This window comes from Telmatherina bonti, assembly GCF_933228915.1.
Source record: "Telmatherina bonti genome assembly, chromosome: 5".
NCBI classification, from domain to species: Eukaryota; Metazoa; Chordata; class Actinopteri; order Atheriniformes; family Telmatherinidae; genus Telmatherina; species Telmatherina bonti.
The window spans coordinates 35,801,915-35,823,331 of NC_136623.1; the positions used below are offsets into that span (position 1 = coordinate 35,801,915).

At 43.3% G+C, this 21,417-nt stretch overlaps 1 protein-coding gene across 2 annotated transcripts; it reads left to right on the plus strand.

Moving 5' to 3' along the window:
• Positions 1-263: 263 nt before the first annotated feature.
• Positions 264-20,971, plus strand: zdhhc3a (zDHHC palmitoyltransferase 3a). Of its 2 annotated transcripts, none has more exons than XM_079240982.1 (7): positions 264-318; positions 1,444-1,858; positions 1,998-2,122; positions 4,558-4,654; positions 4,885-4,966; positions 9,436-9,566; positions 20,507-20,971. In XM_079240982.1, exons 2-7 carry the CDS (start codon positions 1,517-1,519, stop codon positions 20,711-20,713), a joined length of 984 nt encoding a protein of 327 aa, XP_079097108.1. In that variant the 5' UTR covers positions 264-318; positions 1,444-1,516; the 3' UTR covers positions 20,714-20,971. The 2 variants fall into 2 exon arrangements, with proteins under 2 accessions (XP_079097108.1, XP_079097109.1); XM_079240983.1 differs by lacking the exon at positions 20,507-20,971 and adding an exon at positions 12,684-15,815.
• Positions 20,972-21,417: the final 446 nt, after the last annotated feature.

Genomic DNA, 21,417 nt, shown 5'->3' on the forward strand with positions numbered 1-21,417 from the left:
ATATATATATATATATATATATATATATATATATATATATATATATATAGATAGATAGATAGATAGATAGATAGACAGATTTATATATATATATATATAGAGAGAGAGAGAGATAGATAGATAGATAGATAGATAGATATAGATTTATGTATATAGATATATAGATAGATAGAGATAGAGCAGCCTTCCTGCTGCTCCCATTGGCTACGTTCTTTACGTCATGACGTTGTGTTGTCGGTTAAGGGCGGGGGGGAGGGACAGAGGCGGGGGTGGGACACTGAAGGAGCACATCTCGAGCAGAGGATGCTGATCTTCCAGGTAAGATTCAGCGGGTTTTGATGCTAATTAATTAAGTGAAGGCAGATTTCGGCTTCCGGGCGTCTCGCGCCTCCCAGCTGACGCAGTTTAGTGGAATAGATAAATATTCCGACAGAGTAAATGCTCCACGTTAGCAGGACGGCTAGCCTTAGCTGCAGCTGGGATCAGCTGATCTAGTCAGTCTGGTTTTACCATAGACTGTAGGCTTTACAGACATGCCATTCAGCATTCTTTAAAACCTCACTTCAGGTAGTTTGTCACGGGTTTATTACCTTACACGTCACCATATCATGACAATACCTGGTGGAAGATTACTCCCTTTAGCTTGTTTACCAAACGCAGGTTAAATAAGCTGCAAACCAATGACCCACTTTTTAAAATTAGTTTTATTTTATTGCTTCATTAGATCAGTCAAGCCCGGCTTGGAAGTGTAATACCAACTATATTCTTCTGTCCTGTGTCTTACATTACATCACAATGTGTTGCAGCTTGCAGGAGCACATAGTGCTGTTGGGTTAAAGGGTCTGAGCTCCCCCAGTTAACACAACCAGTATCAGTGACCTGCTTCCAGTCATCCTCCAGGTTGTGAAGGCACACAGCTCTGTGATCATCTTTTACTGCGCGTGACCTAGTTTTTATAAGACAAAATAAAGTGACTGAATGTCATCTCTGCTGTCTTGTCCTAAGTGTTCTGCAGAGACTGCTTGGATCCGTTCATATCGCCTAAATATGTCAGATAACTTAGGCTAATCACTCTGTGGGAGGTATTTTCAAATGTTGAATGTCTTTATTGTCATTGTATGTTTACAATGAAATTCAAAAAGTGAAACCCGTCATAAGGTGCAAAAAAAAAAGAAAAAAAAAAAGTTAAAATAAATACAAACATAACATTATGAACATATAAAAGTATAAAATATAGTGGTAATAATAAATACATAAATACATTCGTGCAGCGTTTAATGCCTTGATGGCATTGGGATAAAAACTGTTTCATTAAATAATAATAATAATAATAATAATAAAAAAGAGAAAGTCATATTAAAATTTTATGTCTCAGTGTATTAGAGAATTGATATGATAAACGCATGATGTATATATTTACACACACACTTATATTTCCCCTAGCATGTGATGACTGAGGCGTGAGCGAGCTGTCAGTCTGGTGGCAGGAACAGCAGGACGCGAGCTCCGATGAAGGATGAAGAGCCCGGTGCACAGATGCAGGGATGTGGAGCACGGGCGTGGGCAGGCAGGGACCGGGGCAAGGTCCAGCTGCCTGCAGGCTGAGCAGCGCATCCCCATCTCCAAAGACGTCATTACTTCCTCTTCCGCCTCAGCCATGTGGTTCATCAGGGATACCTGTGGCATCGTCTGTGCTGTCATCACGTGGCTGCTGGTGTTGTATGCTGACTTTGTGGTACTGTTTGTAATGCTGCTACCCTCCAAGAACCTGATGTACAGCATAGTCAACGGTACATTGTTCAACACACTGGCCTTTCTTGCCCTCGCCTCACACCTCAGGGCCATGTGCACTGACCCTGTAAGTAGGACATGCTTGGTGTTTTGCTTTACTTCTCAGCTAACGTTCATAAAATTAAAGTACATTTAACTTCTGTCCACATGTTTTAATAATGACCTGCTCATTAGGCTGAAGTCCTTTGGTATGTGTGTCCTGGTAGGGGGCAGTGCCAAAAGGAAATGCTACTAAGGAATACATCGAGAGCCTTCAGCTGAAACCAGGACAAGTGGTCTACAAATGTCCCAAGTGCTGCAGCATCAAGCCTGACCGAGCACACCACTGCAGGTAGGACAAAAAGGACGTGAAACTCTCACTGCAGCATTTCACAAACCCAGCACTGTGTGGTCAGACCGTATAGTCTAAACAAAAATAGCTCTACGATACAGTCCTGTTCTGTCTCTCTTAGTTCTGCGCATCAGTTCATGTGGCTAAGTTAATTAAGAGCTTATTATCCCGTACATTTTTACACCAAAGTTAACCTTCAGATGCAAGTACTGGCGTTGTGTTGTGTTTCTCTGCTGCTGTACCGGATAAAGCAATGCCATTGTGTTGTATCCCCTCGCCAGAAGTGTCAGAGTAAGCCTGGTGCCAGCGCAAAATCAATGCAAAATCATTGACTTCTACATGGTAATGCATTTCAGAATCCAGAAATGGGCCACATTGGCGCCGTTTCTATTGCAGCTGTCTTCTCAGGTCTGGCGCCGATGAGGGGGGTACAGCGCCAGAAAATGTAAAGTTTGTGGGAAAATCTGTAAGAGTGAAATACATATTAAGCACATGAAGGCCATCACAGTTTTTAGGTTTGAGTTGTATTAAAGTCTCAGACTGACACAAAACACAGAAGAGAGTAAAGTTCATGTTGGCGGCTTGTTTTTTATTAAAAGATTTTAGCAAGTTTTCTTCTTCTACATCAGTGGTTCCCAAACTGTGGGAGGGCCAAATAAAACAAATTTGTAAAAGTAGCAATGGGAAATGATGATAAATCAACAGGAGAGACTTCAAGTACTTAAAAAACAAGAGAATATGATGGAGCATATCGGTCCCAGTTTGACCAGGTAATGGTCAAGTAATATTAGTAATCTATGGTGGGTAATGAAGAGACGAAAGTGTGTTGTGTGTATCAGAATATTATCATCTGATACTATGAAGTATGAACTCAAACAAATTACACCACCACTTGGGGACTTTTCATCCTGAATACATAAAGTTTGTAAGTTACTTTAGAAATAAACCATATTTAGCAGAGTTGTTTTACTAAAGCAGCATCCATGTCATATAAAACTCGGCTCACCTGAAGAAGTTTGCAGAGAGTTTAAAACATTTCACACCATCGCAGAAGAATGGATGATAACACTGACTATTTTAACTGTAGTGAACTACAGTGCAGCCACTGAATTAATGATGCATTACTTAGCATGTTTCTTTGGTTCATGGCAAGGGGAGGGGGGGGATTGACAATATTGTCATTGATGAAAAGGGAACTCTGCAGTAATGTTTGGGAACCTCTGTTCTACATCAATATATTTAGTGTACATTATTCTACATTAATGTACATTAATGACTACATTTAGATAACTGAACTGAAATGTGTATTTATAAACTTTATAATAGCTTATGCTACTCAGCGGTATGCAGATGTAACATGCTGAAGAATTTAAAGGAATACTATAAAATATTTGGCCACTAGAGGCGCTAAACCTGCAACTCCCACAGAACACCGTGGTCAAATTAAACGGACTCCATCCATGTTTTGGAATCGTGTTTGCAGACCACTGTAACCAGTGACGTCATTTGGATTTGGGACAGCTCATGTCAACTTATTGTTATGGAAACATCAGTGTTAGCATTTAGCTTATGGGACACTACAGCGATACTGCTTCCCGTTAAACAACGTATCAAAACTATTAAACTAAACCAGACCAGTTGCTAATTGTTCTGTTACTTCTTCAATATATACATGAATTATAGGAAACGCATTTATTGTTTCAAACCAGCCCAACTTGTGCAACATGTTCAGGGAGTCATGTTAGCTTAGCGTCTGACTAGCTTCAACTAGCCGCATTTAGCTTCTGTTAAACAGCAAAATAAAGACAAATGTTTCCTTCAACGTGTTTATTTCCAGTAGACGTCAATACGTTGTGTCCACCCTCTGTCCAGTTAGAACCCTTCCCAACCTGTCGATCTAAAGCAGAATTAAGTAAGGGCGTGTTTCGAGTACACATCAATCAGAATTATTTATTCCAATTAAACTCGCAGGAGAATCCTGTTAATTCTGAATTGTTTAATTTCAAAGGATTAATTCTGAATAAAAAACATGTAACATCATGTAACTGTACCCAATGTATGGCCCCCTTGGAGTGCCGACGTGCGTCAAGCACTGTATGCTGACCCCAGAAACCATCTATTATTACTGTTACTGTTACTAATTTAGGCTGATGTTGGGATCAAAAGGTCCACGCTTTCCCTTCAACATGGAATCATTTGAAACAGGTGTTATCTCTCTTCTTTTAGAAAGAGCTCCAACTCTGCTCAGATTTCCTTGCAGATCTATTTATTGCCTCTTGACTTATATTGTTAACAAACAGCAATTTGTAATTCTATTAAACATAGCAAAGTAATGCTGGAATGTAGTTTAAAGTCTGATTGATCTCTGGAGCTCTGTTTAGTTTTCCGAACAAACCCAGAATTAATAGTTTTTCATCTCTCTGTTTGACCCCCAGTGTTTGCAAAAGGTGCATAAGAAAGATGGACCACCACTGTCCGTGGGTCAACAACTGTGTTGGGGAGAACAACCAAAAGTACTTTGTGCTTTTCACAGTAAGTTCACTGAAAGAGGAAGTTGTTTTTAGACTAACTTTAGACTTTCACACTTCTTTTCTTTTTTCTCTGTAATGTTTAATTCATGTCGCAGTAAGCTTTTATGTATGTCCTTAAAACCAGGTAAGGCCATTGAAAATCTGTTCTCCTTTACCATGCTGGGCAGGTTGACGTGCTCATTAAAGACCGACAGTTTCTGATAGTCACTATATGTCATGTTTTTAACCTAGATGTACATTGCACTCGTCTCCCTCCACACTCTGGTCATGGTGGCCTTCCACTTCCTCTACTGCTTTGAAGATGATTGGACAAGTGAGTGCTTCTTTCTTTTCTTTTCTTTTTAACTTGAGTCACCTCAGAGACTCATAACGAAACTGCCTTTATAGTAGCCTCTGTTTGAAATACCACATTTCCTTTTGTATTGTATTGAAATACAACAATGAATTATGATTAGGTTTACTGGAATATTTCTGTTCTTATGTTCAGCTTGTAACACAGTCACAGATGTGACTGAATGACAGAAACTCCTGTCTTTGCAGTAGAATTAAGCTGATTAGTTGTAGTTTATTCTTTAGTTTACATTTCCAGTTAATAAAAGACAGTGTAAAAGTATTTCCTTTTACACAGTAATACTTTCTCTTGATTCCTTTCCTGAGCTGTCAGAAATGCAGTGTGTACAGGTATGAATGCAAACCTTCACCCTGCTGCTGGACTCAGAGGAACAGGGCTGCATGAAGCACTGAGACACAGTCAGCATCTTCAAACGTCACTGTTGTTGATATTTATATTTGATGATGAGTCTAATGTTGTGTCCGTATCGGTCAAAGATCCACCTGGTTAAATAATTAAATGTCATGGCTGAGCTGTCACAGATACATGAGTCTCATTTAGGCTTCAGTGTCGGTGATGGCAGTGTGAGATTTTTATTGTGAATTGAGTCAATGTAAAATTTATCATCTGGATTACAAACAGTCCAGCTGTAAGGAGATTTTACTTTTGTATTTTACTCGCTTTAAAGAGTTAACCCTTCATAGACGGGAGGAAGAAGGATGTAGAAGATGACTTTGACCCCCATGAGGGGGCTGAAGGCCATGATTTTTTTTTTTTTTTTTCATATACATAAACTGTAAAATACTGATTGGACTTCATTACATTGTTTATTGGCTTAATTATTAAGTTTTTCAGTATAATTTTCATTATTGCAATAATTCCAATAATCACATTTTGGACATCTCATTAGATTGCCGATACGTCTGTTTGCAAGTCACTGACTTCCCAATGGGACACACAGCGGCTTGCAAACCTGTTCATTCCTCCTGGCATATTTTTTCTTATTTTGTTGCTTTACATCCAGGAATTATAATGGAAATGTTGTGTATGTAGATTTGAGGTTGGGTACATTCAGCCACAGAGAGATTTACATTATTTCTCTTTTTTACAACTCTTGAAACCAAAGTGCTCCAGGTCATTAGATTTTGACGGGTTCTGCTGGTGTTCAGAAATCATTAAGTTCTGCTACAGATTCTTGCTGTAGCTCTGGGCTTCGACTCGGCGGCTTCCTGTGGAGAGCTTTTTTTTTTTTTTTATTCATAACTACATAATAACAAAACTAATAAATATCCAATCAAATTGATACAAAATAAACAAAATGTACATTAATCACACTTAATGATTAAATGAAATTTATTGAATATATTTTATTTAGTCATTCGGAGTTCGAATCCCACAGGGGACATATTACCCCTTCCAGGTGGGCCCTTAGGCAGCACCGTGAATGCTACAGGCGAACCACCTCATCATGAGTGTGATTAAACAGAGAGACATGGCGGCCAAGATGTTGCCCAGCCAAACAAGGTCACATACTGAGGAACCTGGGTACTATAATGACCAATGGGCCACCGGAACACCAAATAGACGGCAGTGGACACGTTGGAATGCTACTATGCTAGTAACCCTAGCGAGCGGGGCTGTACAAAGAGATTGTTGGACATATGGAAACTTTGATACTTACATTATACACCTACATTCAAACAATTAGTAGCTCAGTAGTCCAACATCCACAAACTTCAGCTGCTGTCACAATTAGAGATGGAAGAGATAAAACATGTAAATGCTACAGGAAGGGGGAGCCAGGGTGCCAGGTTAGAAGATACCCAGTGATTACGTACCAAGACGCAAAGACAATACAGTTGAATGAGAGAGTGACTGACCTACAAGATAGGATCATGACTAAGATGAAAAGCCTGTCAACTCCCACACTGAATAGTGAGAATAAATGGCATACCTCCAGAAAGTCTTCTAGCTTATGTGAATGCAGCGATAAGTACAATCCACCCAGAAGCTGGTCACCCTGCATGGAGGGTTCCACCTAAAGTCCAGTGTCCAGCGGCTATACGTTAAGCACAAAGGACTAGTGAGCATCAGGGTCACATCAGGGTACATGAGGAAGATGGTCCCAAGGGATGAAGCTCTTGGTGAATGTTTCAGCACTGGAACCTGGAGGGAAACGAAATGGAGGAACCATACTGGGAGGAAAGCCCCTGCATGGGATCTACCACCGACAGATCAGCGAAGTGGTGGATATAAACAAGTCTTATCAATGGCTGGAGAGGGCTGGACTGAAGGGCAGCACAGAGGAGCTAATCATGGGAGCACAGGAGAAAGCCTTGAGTACCAGAACCATCAAGGCTCAGATCTACCACACAAGGCAGGACTCCAGGTGCAGACTGTGCAAAGAAAGCCCTGAACCAATCCAGCACCTCACAGCAGGTTGCAAGATACTGGCAGGCAGAGAATACATGGAGCGCCATAACCAAGGAGCCAGCATAGTGTACAGGAACATCTGTGCAAAATATGGACTGAAGACACCTCCCACAGTGGTGGAGAATGAGAGGGCTGAGATCCTCTGGGACTTCCAGATTCAGACCAACAAAATGGTGGAGGCCAACCAACCGGACACGGAGGAAGGCCATAGTGGTTGCTATGATGATGAAGAGATTAAGAAAAAGGAGCAGAAGAAACTGAAGAGGTACCAAGGCCTCAGGAAGGTGAAAACAACAGTCTTACACAAAGTTATTGTAGTACAGGAGGCTGTATCCCCCATCCTGGAGAAGTGGCTCCAACCTGGAGAAACATTAGACATCCTCATCCAGAGGAGATCAGCTAAGATACTCTGTATTTATTACATAAATAGATTTCTAAACAAAGTATATTAAATAATTTCAATTTAACAAAACATCAAGTGTCATCATTTTATTTATTTATTTATTTTTTTTTATGGAATATTTTTAATTTTATTTTTGAGTAATATGGCTCTCCACAGCCTCCAGTGCATTAATACATTCACCCTTGAACCAACTGCATGATGCTATAGCAGCACCATGAAGGTCGTAGTCCTCCTGGAAAGTGAGGCTTTGTCAGTGTCTGACTGCTTTTCCTCAGACATTTCCCTGATTTTAGTACCATCTAATATCCCTTCAGTTCAGATCAGTGTTCCAGTCTCTGCTGATGAAAAGTCAGCATCCCACAGTCTCCCTCTGCCATGTTACCAGGAGACTTCTTCTCATTGGGGTTTGGTCTTCATAAGGGATGTGGGTGGGTTCAGGTTGGTTAAACTTAGACCTGTTCAGGACCCTGGTCTTGGTTTTTCCTCCCAAACAATGATCTTCATCACTTCACTTCTTCTTGCTGCTTTATTGTGGTTGCTTCCTGTTTGGTTGCTGGATAGTCTATTTGCAAGTGAACTGAGACCCCCGACATTAAAGTGGACCAGCCACTGTGGTCTACATCTGAATGCGGTTGGTGTTCATACTGCACCAAATAAAGCGTACTATCCCTGGAAGCGGACCAAACAGCAGCAGTGTGAACGTGCCCTTAGAGCAGGGGTGTCAAACTGCAGTCCTGGAGGGCCGGTATCCGGCTGGTTTTTGTTGTTTCCCTCCACCAACACAGCTGATTTGAATCAAATGGATCCAGAAGCTTCTTGTCAACGTATTTATGAATGTTGGTCAGGTGTGTTGGTGGAGGGAAACAAGAAAAACCTGCAGGATACCGGCCCTCCAGGACTGGAGTTTGACACTTGGGCCTAAAAGAGTCTTTTAAAGGCTTTTTGGTGAGATCTGAAAATATTTCTTTATTTAATTTCCTCCACTTTTCCAAAAAGCCCATAGATTTAGTTTTTGTTGCTTCTCTGATCTGATTAGTGCCCCCACCCCCACTCCCACCCATTGTCCAGTCTGTGGATGGCCCTCGATAGTGGTGCAGTGCCATTTTCTTTGGGGGGTTTAGTGGCTCTTTGTGGGATTTCCAAAGTTTTAGGTGTTCATCCTTTTTTTGTCTGTTCTTTATACACCGAAGCTGATTTATTATCTTTATAGCTCATGTTGCAGACCTCTCCTCTTGCCGTTTGAAGGTCGGTGATTTATACTGAGATCACATGACACTGAAATACACACTCATGTTACTAATTATTATTCCATTTCTAAATCAAATCGTTAGTAGGAGATTTTATTTAGGGGCTTTCATAGAAAAGAGCATTTTTAAAATAATTTTGATATAAAATCCATCTATAATTTCATGTTGCAATGGTACAAGAAAAAAAAAACCCAGTAAACCCACCCAGGGAGCTGAATACTTGTGCAAACCACAGCCAGACATTTTCCTTCCCACTCCGGCTCCACACCTGCCCTCGTGTTGACAGATGCGCTTACCTGCAGCTGTTAACAGGAGTTCTTCATATGAACTTCTTCCTCCCTTTCACTGTCATCTCCCTCCACCCCCAGAGTGCAGCTCCTTCTCTCCGCCAGCAACAGTCATCCTCCTCATCCTCCTCTGCTTTGAGGGCCTCCTCTTCCTCATCTTCACCTCTGTGATGTTTGGAACTCAAGTCCACTCCATCTGTACTGATGAGACCGTAAGTGACCCATTTAGTGCCCTTCTGCCCTCCTCCATCTCTGAACTTTACTTCCTGCTGCCAGACGTCCATTGTTCTGTTATTTCCTTCGAACTGAAGCCCGAACAGCTCAGTGATGCTTTACGCTGCGCAGCTGGAAGGGCGGAACCAGAAGAAAATTTCTCTTTATAAAAACTTCGCCTTACAGGTGAAGGACGTCAACAATGACAGATAAATCTTAGAGGGGAAATGTGTTCCTTTGAGCTTAAAGAGGTGCAGCAGCTTCCGAGCCAAAGGGTGGGGTGATTCCCTCTGCAGTGTGTAGAGTACTAGCCCGACGTAGGTTACTGCAGCCACATGTAAAGCACCCTACATCCTGCTAAAGTCACCTCTGGCAGATTCCTGCAGGCTGCTCATACAGCTGCTGAAGCAGAGGTGGGCTACGTTCACACTGCAGAACAAAATCACCCAGATCTGATGATTCTTTTCTTCTTTTCTCCATGACAGTCTGAGCAGCATAAATCAGATATGTTTTTCTTTCCGCTTTCTTATGAGCTCTGAAACCAGAATCATATGTGATAATGTTAGTGACCTCAGTCTGAACGTCCACCTCACATTTTATCCTCCTTTTATATCATTCAGCACACCGTCAGACTTTTAGAGTTATCAGATTAATAAAGTGATTAAAGTTATCACACCTAGCTTTCTGATTTTGTGCATGTAGACGTGTTTTATTTATTTATACTTGTGGAAGAAACTGAGTGGGAGACAAAAGCAGATCCTGATGGCGCCGCAGCAGGAAGTCGGCGTAGTGTGTGTGTTTATATAGTGGTATAAATGAAGTAAAGCTGCTTATTAGCAGCTAATGCTAACCCCATGTGGTACACATGAAGTCTGAAAGTCCAGAAGTGGGCTGGAAAATATAGAGCCGGGTTTTCCAGAAGTGTATGTGGATTATTACAGTTACTCCAGTTATCAGAGTTTAATGGTCGTGTAAACCAGTTCAGTGACAGAAGGAGGCGGGATGTGCATCCCATCTCCTGCATGCTGGTCACCTCAGGGTGTAGACTGTTCACACGGGAGTCAGGTGGAGGCTGCATTTAAACATAAAGACAATCATTTATTCATGTAAAGACAAAACAAAGAGGATCAGGACCTGCAGTGTGAACTTAGCTTCAGTCTGACATCTGTGCTCTCATGTTGAAGCACATTTAATGGCCCTCCTCCCTCTCTCACTTGCCTCTTCTGTCTGTTTATTTAGCGTTCTGGTGAATTATCGACGCCACATTTCAGCATCTTCCACAGCCGTTTGGTCCTTAGTTCCTTCACTTTGCTGCTTATGGCAATTGTGGCGTTTCAGTTGACGTTGTTGATGAGTATCAACTTAATTTTCTTTTGTTAATCTCGTTTATGCTGCTGGTATGAACCCTAACAGGAAAAAAGATGGAACACTGTGAAATATAAAATGCGGGGATTTGCTGATCCCATCAACTCATTTTATTCCCAGTAGAACATAAAAACATATCAAATAATTAGATTGAGTCATTCATGTCATGGAAAATATGAGTTAACAGGGGTGGGAAAATCAAATTGAAAATCTGGATTTCACAATTTTAATTTTGTTTTCAAATAAATAAAATGAATCCATTATGGAATTTGTCCTATTTATTGTTTTTATTGATCTTCTTACTTGTCTTATTGGGCATTATAGCAGCAGAATGATGGTCTGGCGACTGTGTTGTTTTTTCCTATTTGAAAAATGACGAGAAAAACAAAAACTTTTATACATATTTTTTTTAATCTACAAAAACCATCAATAACGAAGAATCGTGAGAATCACCATTTAAATCGAATCGGCACCCAGAAAATCTGAATTGAATCGAATCGGGACAAAAGCATATCGTCACAGCCCCGCGAGTTAATGTTGAATCTGATGGCAGCTACACGTAGCATCGTTAGCATCGTCTGTCTTGTTGGGAAACCAGCTGCTGGAGTTGTAGAAGAGGAATGTTGACCCGTACTGGTTTGATGCAGGGTGGTAACTGGAAGTTTACTCTCAGCTTTAGTCTGCAGGACATGCCGTCCTTGGCTTCCAGAAAGAACTTCACTCTTCCACCTGTCCGGCCAGTTTATAGTTTTCTGTTCACATCTGGCTTCTTCTCTGCATGATGGAGCCTTAACCTGCATTTGTGGATTTCACAGTGAAATCTTGATTCCTGGAAGTCTTCCTGAGTCCATGCAGTGGTTTCCAGTAGATCATGTCTGCTTTTAATGCAGACCTGCCTGAGATCGCCAGTTTACACTCCCAGCCGTGTACCGTGCACACAGAGATTCCTCCTGAATCTTTTTATGATATTCTACACAGTGGATGGTGGGACCTTCAGTCTTCATTTGTTAAATATTTCCATGAAATGATGAAATGTCCGTATCAACATCTGATATGTGATTTTTGATGTTGTGCTGGGAATAAACTGGATGGATGAGATCTGCTAAGCTAAATATTACACAGTGTGACAACTTTTTGGTGGGAATTTGGGTCACAAGTTTACATGTTTCCACATCAGAAGAAGGCAACAAATGAAGAAAACACTTTAAATGTGTGAAAAAACTAAAAAGCATTGAAGAGTTCTAACTTCCAGCTTTCTGAAGGGGAAAACAGCTGCTCTAAAAGCGTCCTTTCTGCTGCAGCCACATGTAGGTGTTGGAGCTGCTTTGCAGTCCACTTGAAGGCAGGAGAATCAGTGTTTTTCTATTGAAGGTAAATGTGTTCATGTTTCAGGAAGGAATGAATCACTTCCCTGTCACATCTGGTGTTCTGGTAAACTTACTGATCCACTGCTACCTGTTGGCCGTGGAGCTCCTAAACTCCTTTTCCTGCTGTGAACTTCTTTTTGTCTGCAACTCTATGTCAGAGGGATGAAACATGTAGTATGTCAGCGTAGAGGAGAGGGCTCTGACCTGTTAAACCCCGTGTGACGCAGAGGCGAAGGCAACAGAACCATCAGCGCTCGTAGCCTGAAACACGAGTCCAGATTCTCCTTTTGTTGTCTGAGAAGAATGAGTGTCTGGAAGTGGGTTTGTGATGACTTCGTAGGTCACAAACACACCAACTGAAGTTTGGTTGTCTTTCGTTTTCAGGGCATAGAGCAGTTGAAAAAGGAAGAGAGAAGATGGGCTAAAAAAACTAAGTGGATGAACATGAGGGCCGTATTTGGACACCCTTTCTCCTTATTGTGGTTTAGCCCCTTCTCCACCCCCGACCACGGGAAGGCTGAGACCTACCAGTACGTGGTGTGAGGGGGCAACCACACATTGCACTGCAGACCCCTCACTAGCCATGGACAGCATTTAATGTGCTTCTCTGTGTTGCCAACCAAGTGCGCTATATGTTTATTTTTGTGTTGCCTTGAGCCAACCGAGTTGCAGAGAAAAAGAAAACCTGTCTGTCCTGTTTTCTAACACTGTGATGAATCTGTTTCTGACCCTTTTCTTTCTCTTGTACCAAACTTCTTTTCTTTTCATTGAGACACCTTGTCTGGTAGCGTTTGTCAGTTCCTGAAACAAATGGAGAAATTATGGTTTTAAATTGTATTCTGTTGTATAATTGTTTAAATATTATCTATTTGTTGTAAATGATGAGAGAAGCGGCCTGTTAGTGAACACGGGTTAACCATCCTCATCCAGAGGATGAAGAAGGTCTTTTCCAAACTTCCTGGGAAACATTTCAACGCTGTTCATGTTTCAGAGGATCTGTTGATCATGATGCTGCTCAACATGTCACATAAAACTTTCTTTTTCTCCTGATCTAAAGGCAGAAGAAGAAGCTGCGAGAAATGAAATGATCCCAAATCATTTAAACTTTGACAAATAATAGTCAGTCTCATGACTATTATGACTCATGACTATCTCATGACTAAATGTTGCCAGACGCAGAAACAGTCATTTATTGGATTAGATTTATCTTCTATCTATTCTCTCCTTCGGCTAACTCCACCTGCAGCCGCACTGGTTATATGTGGATCAGATTTCCCAAGAGTCTTAAAACAGGATTGAAATGACTGAAAACAACTTCAAACAACAGAATGTAATTATGATTTTGTCAGGATCAGGATCTCTTGTTCTTCTCTAGTTCTACTTTCAGGTGTGATGGTATCAAAACCTCTTCCTGATTGAAAAGCAGACCACAAGTCCAACAGGTGGTAAAAAGTCAGGAAAAACCGCTGTTGTTTCTGCTAACGGTGGGAAACTGTTAGCCTGATGCTGAGTCAGCTGCTGGGTTGTCAGCTTTCCTACCTAACCTGTAGCTGATCCAAGACTAACTATGTCACTGTTGCTACCGATGGTGACCGACAAACGAAAACACGCTCGAATATAAAAACACATAAAGCAGAAAGGAAAATAACTGCAAGAAGAAAATGCTACATAAACAACTTCAATAAGAAACACTGCATGAATAAAAAAACAAGCAGAAAATAAAACCAACTTTAAGAAAGGAATACTGCATATCACTCTCACAGTGGAGGTGCTCTGACGCCAAAGCTTCTCATAGAAAGAACACACACATGTATATTATATAATCTTAGAGAGATAAAAGCCAAACAGTAATGTTTAAATGGTCACAGATGAGCTGGTGACGTGTTCAGGATGAGGTCTGGCAGCTCGACGCTCTCAAGGCTATGTTTCCTTTCCATCAGCAGGATTGTACAGACTTTTGATAAGTAGTAATAATGAAAACAGGTCATCTACAGGTGAGATGCTGTCACTGTGCTCATTGAAGGGGGCGCTTTTCGCAGCAGGGGTCCTTTTTCCACAGAACACCTGTCCTCCCGTCCTCCACCTGAGAGACGGACCACGGTGAGAACAGAAGCAGCGGTGGGACGTTAGAGCATCATGAGCGTAGAGAGAAAAACTGCATCAAGCTGCTGTTTTTATTTATTTTTTACATGTGACCTTATTGTACAATATTGTAAAAAGATCAGCTGATTGAAATGATTGACGTAAGCGTAGTGGAAAGCGTCAGAGCACCTCTGTTGTGGGAGAGAAAATGTAGTTTTCTTCTTGCCGTTGTTTTTACACGAGGATCATTCAATAAATAAGGTGAATTTTTTGGTATAAGGACTTCTATTACAGTATATGAAGTGCATTTGCACTTGCCGGCCGCCGTAGTTGCCTCCAAAAAACAGAAGTCGATGGTGGAAACGTGGAAAATATTTATTTATAGTAAATCAAACTGAAATTTTTCCAGCCAGCTTTTAATTTGAGATGTGTTAGCTTCATTTTTTCTTTCCCTGCGACCAGCGTTCAGTCCTGCGTTCTCCCTCTGAGCCTCCTGATGAAACTACCAGAATGTCTTCTCTCATCTTTAAGCCAATTTCAAGCCCACATGGTTCTGGTTTGTTTCCTCTGATTCATGTTTTATTCTCGGCCCAAACAAGCCAGGAGGTCTGAATCTGGTCCCGTTTTAATCCCAGCAAATGTTTCTGAATCACAGCGAAACCGTCTTTCAGCAGTAAAACATGTTTGTTAAACTGTAGTTGACAGTCAGCGACCATCCTGTATGTTCATACTCCTAAAGAAAGGGTTATCCTCCCACAGCCGGATCCCGCCTGCATGAAGAGCTGCCAGCCAATCGGCTCTTTGCTCTAAGCCGTGTGGCGTTTTGATGTTGCGACTGTGCCAAATTCAGCAAAGCCCCAGAATTTTCTGATTATTTGGAAAGCTTTGATATAAAAATTCCTCTGGAAGGACACTGGCTCTCTTTAAAACGGTCTCTGCTGCAGGCGGCGTGTTTTTTTTCCTGCTTGGAGATAAACACGTCTGCAGCGAGTGGGTGCATCACTGCACTAATCCGCATATAAGAAGGTATTAACTTTCACCATCAGCTACTTAAAAAAGGCAAAGCTGCACTTTGTTTTTATTATTTCATTTTTTTTCTTCTGTGAAGTGCTCTGCTCCAAAGTGTGCTTTTATTCTTCTGTTTACATGTATGATCCGTCATGTCTGAATGCATGGAGGCTAGCTCATCATGTGTGTGAAAACGCGGCGGTTTGACCGCCTTGGTGGGGAGAATGATGGAGATGATTCTTGTTGATTTGATTTGACTTTTTTCTTACAGAAATTTTGAATTCTTTCTAAATATTCTGCAGATATTTCAGCAAATGCACAGAGAATAAAATCTTCTCAGTTGCAATGCAAAACTGTGTTTGCTTGCTTTCTTTACGGCGTGTTTTTCTCTCTTTTCTGACTTTCTGATGAAGTTAAAAGCAGATGATGTCCAGGAAACTTTCCCTGAATGCAGTTGTGCTCACATGACCTCTCCACCCTGTATTTTCTTTCCGTTCTTGTGTCCCATTCTACTCCTGCTGTCTGTAATCTGCCTCTTTCCTATGCAGTGTCTCCTCCACACTCATGCATTCTGCTTTGGTTGATAACTCACTCTGCCAAAAGCTTTCTGTGGCATACAGCTCTTTATAACCTTGACCCGAGGTAAGCTTGCAGAAGAGCTCACTTCCCATCAAAGCTTGATGCGCCACCGGCATGCAGGAACCAGACTATGCTCTCAGTTCTTTTGCTCCAAGCTTTAATTCAACCAAACGTTGTGAATGAATGAGTGAGCTGTGTGTGGATGCATGAGCCTGTTTACTTTTTGAGATGCCTGAGTCGTTTTTGTGCCGTTCCTACATATTTGGCATGTTAAAGGTCTCATATTATTCTAAATTAGCTTTCTAAAGGTTTTCCAACAGTCATTTGTGTCTCCGTATCCTGTGTATGGAGTCTGTCTCCTCTCACTCGCTCCTCCTTCTGGCACAAACGGGCGAGTCTGAGATCTTTTCCCTTTGTGACATCAAGAAGGGAAATAACCAACCCCCTCCACTAGTGGATACTGCCGTTGACCTGGCCCCCAGTTAGCTGAACCTACCCTCTAACATCACCAAGCGGGCTCCAGCTCCCAGGAGTGGCGTGGGTGTGGACGGGCTTTGCTAATGAACGGGACAGACACAGAATCGTCCCGTTCTCAGTAGAACTCACTAGAGACATTTGAAACGGCTGAAGTGAAGAACCAAGGCTGGGTATAACACCTTGCAATCTGACCGTATGAAACAGCTGAAAAGGTATAATATGGGACCTTTAAAAGATGATATTAATAGGCTGGTAGTTGGAAATCTTCCTGTCTCTACTGGTCATGAAATGGTACTTCTGTTCCCAGGGGAGAAAATCCTGAAAGATGAGAAGTCGTGAATGTTTCTCTCGGCACTTCCAGCGAGGAGCAGAGTAGCTTTTACTCTCATCATATCTGAGAACTACGACCACGTTTCTTGTTTTTCCTTCTACGTGTCACTTCTTGTAAACGTGTCTCCTCGTGCCGCTGCTCTTTGGTCAGATAGTAGCTTGTAAGCGACAACGTGGACGCTAACAGCCGATGGACGGATGATACGTCGTGCACTCGCATTAATGGGAAATGCAGTGACAGAACTGCCAGGACATTTAACAGTATTTGATTTGCTTCATTCATCACCTGACAAACTGCTCTGTTAGTTTTCCTTTTTACCTACTAAAACCTTGTTAACCGGATTTTACGGTTGAGTCCTGCCTGCATGGCTGAGCTTTAGAATCCAGTCTTCTGGACGGAGAAACACTGAATGTAACATCAAACTATGTTCACACTGCAGGTTTTAATGCTCAAATCAAGATTTTTGTTGCAGAAATTAGACTTCTTTACGTGGTTGTTTACCAGTGTAACCAGTACACACTGCTGCAGAGCGCTGCATGTGCAGAGGAACATACGGGACACTGCGTTTACCCAGGTGAATACTTCACTTGTTAACATGTGTCAGATTTTGATGAAGTTCTGCAATCTTGTGAAAGATGTTCCATTGTTCTGTCCATCTGCAATTCAATCTGTCCGTCTGCGTTTCGATCTGTCCGTCTGCGTTTCGATCTGTCCGTCTGCGTTTCGATCTGTCCGTCTGCGTTCGATCTGTCCGTCTGCGTTCGATCTGTCCGTCTGCGTTCGATCTGTCCGTCTGCGTTTCGATCTGTCCGTCTGCGTTTCGATCTGTCCGTCTGCGTTTCGATCTGTCCGTCTGCGTTCGATCTGTCCGTCTGCGTTTCGATCTGTCCGTCTGCGTTTTGATCTGTCCGTCTGCGTTTTGATCTGTCCGTCTGCGTTTCGATCTGTCCGTCTGCGTTCGATTTGTCCGTCTGCGTTCGATCTGTCCGTCTGCGTTCGATTTGTCCGTCTACGATCGATCTGTCCGTCTGCGTTCGATCTGTCCGTCTGTGTTTTGATCTGTCCGTCTGCGTTCGATCTGTCCGTCTGCGTTTGATCTGTCCGTCTGCGTTTTGATCTGTCTGTCTGCGTTCGATCTGTCCGTCTACGTTTCGATCTGTCCGTCTGCGTTTCGATCTGTCCGTCTGCGTTCGATCTGTCCGTCTGCGTTTTGATCTGTCCGTCTGCGTTTCGATCTGTCCGTCTGCGTTCGATCTGTCCGTCTGCGTTTTGATCTGTCCATCTGCGGTCGATCTGTCCGTCTGCGTTTTGATCTGTCCGTCTGCGTTTTGATCTGTCCGTCTGCGTTTCGATCTGTCCGTCTGCGTTCGATCTGTCCGTCTGCGTTCGATCTGTCCGTCTGCGTTCGATTTGTCCGTCTGCGTTCGATCTGTCCGTCTGCGTTCGATTTGTCCGTCTACGATCGATCTGTCCGTCTGCGTTCGATCTGTCCGTCTGTGTTTTGATCTGTCCGTCTGCGTTCGATCTGTCCGTCTGCGTTTGATCTGTCCGTCTGCGTTTTGATCTGTCCGTCTGCGTTCGATCTGTCCGTCTACGTTTCGATCTGTCCGTCTGCGTTTCGATCTGTCCGTCTGCGTTCGATCTGTCCGTCTGCGTTTTGATCTGTCCGTCTGCGTTTCGATCTGTCCGTCTGCGTTCGATCTGTCCGTCTGCGTTTTGATCTGTCCATCTGCGGTCGATCTGTCCGTCTGCGTTTTGATCTGTCCGTCTGCGTTCGATCTGTCCGTCTGCGTTTTGATCTGTCCGTCTGCGTTTCGATCTGTCCGTCTGCGTTTCGATCTGTCCGTCTGCGTTTCGATCTGTCCGTCTGCGTTCGATCTGTCCGTCTGCGTTTTGATCTGTCCGTCTGCGTTTCGATCTGTCCGTCTGCGTTCGATCTGTCCGTCTGTGTTTGATCTGTCCGTCTGCGTTTCGATCTGTCCGTCTGCGTTTCGATCTGTCCGTCTGCGTTTCGATCTGTCCGTCTGCGTTTTGATCTGTCCGTCTGCGTTTCGATCTGTCCGTCTGCGTTTCGATCTGTCCGTCTGCGTTCGATCTGTCCGTCTGCGTTTTGATCTGTCCGTCTGCGTTCGATCTGTCCGTCTGCGTTCGATCTGTCCGTCTGCGTTTCGATCTGTCCGTCTGCGTTTTGATCTGTCCGTCTGTGTTCGATCTGTCCGTCTGCGTTTTGATCTGTCCGTCTGCGTTTCGATCTGTCCGTCTGCGTTTCGATCTGTCCGTCTGCGTTTCGATCTGTCCGTCTGCGGTCGATCTGTCCGTCTGCGTTTCGATCTGTCCGTCTGCGTTCGATCTGTCCGTCTGCGTTTTGATCTGTCCGTCTGCGTTCGATCTGTCCGTCTGCGTTTTGATCTGTCCGTCTGCGTTTCGATCTGTCCGTCTGCGTTTCGATCTGTCCGTCTGCGTTTCGATCTGTCCGTCTGCGTTCGATCTGTCCGTCTGCGTTTTGATCTGTCCGTCTGCGTTTTGATCTGTCCGTCTGCGTTCGATCTGTCCGTCTGCGTTTTGATCTGTCCGTCTGCGTTTTGATCTGTCTGTCTGCGTTCGATCTGTCCGTCTGCGTTTTGATCTGTCCGTCTGCGTTTTGATCTGTCCGTCTGCGTTTCGATCTGTCCGTCTGCGTTTCGATCTGTCCGTCTGCGTTTCGATCTGTCCGTCTGCGTTTCGATCTGTCCGTCTGCGTTTTGATCTACGATCGATCTGTGCGTCTGCGTTCGATCTGTCCGTCTGCGTTTCGATCTGTCTGTCTGCGTTTCGATCTGTCTGTCTGCGTTTCGATCTGTCTGTCTGCGTTCGATCTGTCCGTCTGCGTTCGATCTGTCCGTCTGCGTTCGATCTGTCCGTCTGCGTTTCGATCTGTCTGTCTGCGTTCGATCTGTCCGTCTGCGTTCGATCTGTCCGTCTGCGTTCGATCTGTCCGTCTGCGTTCGATCTGTCCGTCTGCGTTCGATCTGTCCGTCTGCGTTTCGATCTGTCCGTCTGCGGTCGAACTGTCTGTCTACAATCGATCTGTATCAGCTTAAGCCTCTCAATTTGCGCTCCCTTATGTACGTAAAAGGCGATGACCATTTAAAACATTTTCACACGTCGCCACACGTACTCCCGTGTGTCTTTTGCATTGCCATGGTTGTTTAGTCAGTTCATCCACTAGTGGGCAGTATTGAGTTCGGAGTTCACTTCTGTGTCTTGACACCAGCTGGTCATGGTAATTTATCGCTATGAAGTCATTTACAAATGCACAAAAACACCAGAAGTTGTGAAAACGAGAATATTTTTTTGCGGCTTTTAACTTTTAGTCTTTTCCAGGTACTTTTTATTTGGCCGTTTCTCCGTCGTCTTTTTAACAAGTTTAGTCCAACTTGATGTCTTCTAACTCCTCCCCTGGAGTCATCTGTATTACTACTAAACACCAGCAGCAGCTGATGTTCGTTCAGCAGGAAGAAATGCTGGAATTTCTTCCTTACATTTTATGCTCCTGTCGGATTTCCTGGCCAGTATGAACAGGATGAATTACCACTATAACCAGTTTCTGTCTTCCCCATTAACTAAGGAGCTTTTTAGACTTGATTAAATGTGCGCTTGCTATATCATTACCACCATCAGTGCCGTGTCGTAGCGGTGATAGCGGCTCTCCCTGCTCCAGCCCAGGACCTCACTGTTGTCTCCTCTCCAGGGAATCGAACGCCTGAAGGGGGAGACGGGGAAGTGGGCCAAGGTGCCTTGTTGGGAGGCCATGCGGATGGCGTTCGGAGGCCCCTTCTCGCTGTCCTGGTGCAGTCCTTTCTCGGGGCTGAGCTGCAAAAAGGCGCCTGTAGACCACATCAGCATCCCGCAGGGGGAGATCATTGAAGAGGATGTCATAGAGATACCACTCAGCTAGTGCCACACAGTGAGGGAGATGTTTTCTTTCATTCAGGCCTTGCAGGGCTGCTCTCTACAAGCACCGGAAGACGACTTGGAATTTCTGGATTTTTCAGGGTTTTAAAGTGATAAGAAACCACTAAACTTTTGACTTATTTATATATTTCTTTTGCTCTAAAAGTCTTCTTTCAACGTTTGACCTCGTCCTTCACTCTGGTTTGCAGGACTGGTTTGTTCTTCATGATCTACCGCATGAATGGAAGGTCAAAGCGCACAGATGCACATTTGTTTAGCCTCTCCTTCATACGTGTTGTTGGGTACAGTCAAACATGTTTGCGTCTCCTGGTGGAGAAATGTTTGCTTGTGTTACCAAACCTGCAGAGATTTCCTGAACTGGACTCTGAGCTCTGAAGGAGGATTCAGGATTTAGCTCCCCATCAGGCTGATGAACGTACAGATGGATGGATTTCCAAGCTGCCTCTAACTACACACTGAGGCGCTGACGGTTTGCTTCCAGACCTTTCCTTCTACTCACCCGGTGCCTTATTCGTCTCATAAGCAAGTGTTGTACTCTGTTCTTCCATGACTTGTCTGAATTCCATTAACTTTGTCTTAAAGTGTCACTTTTTATTACAGCTTTGTAACTGGAAATGACTTCCTGTACTGGAGGTATTAAGCTGCTGGAAAAGGGCTTTAAAATGGTGAATGGATGCTGGATATACT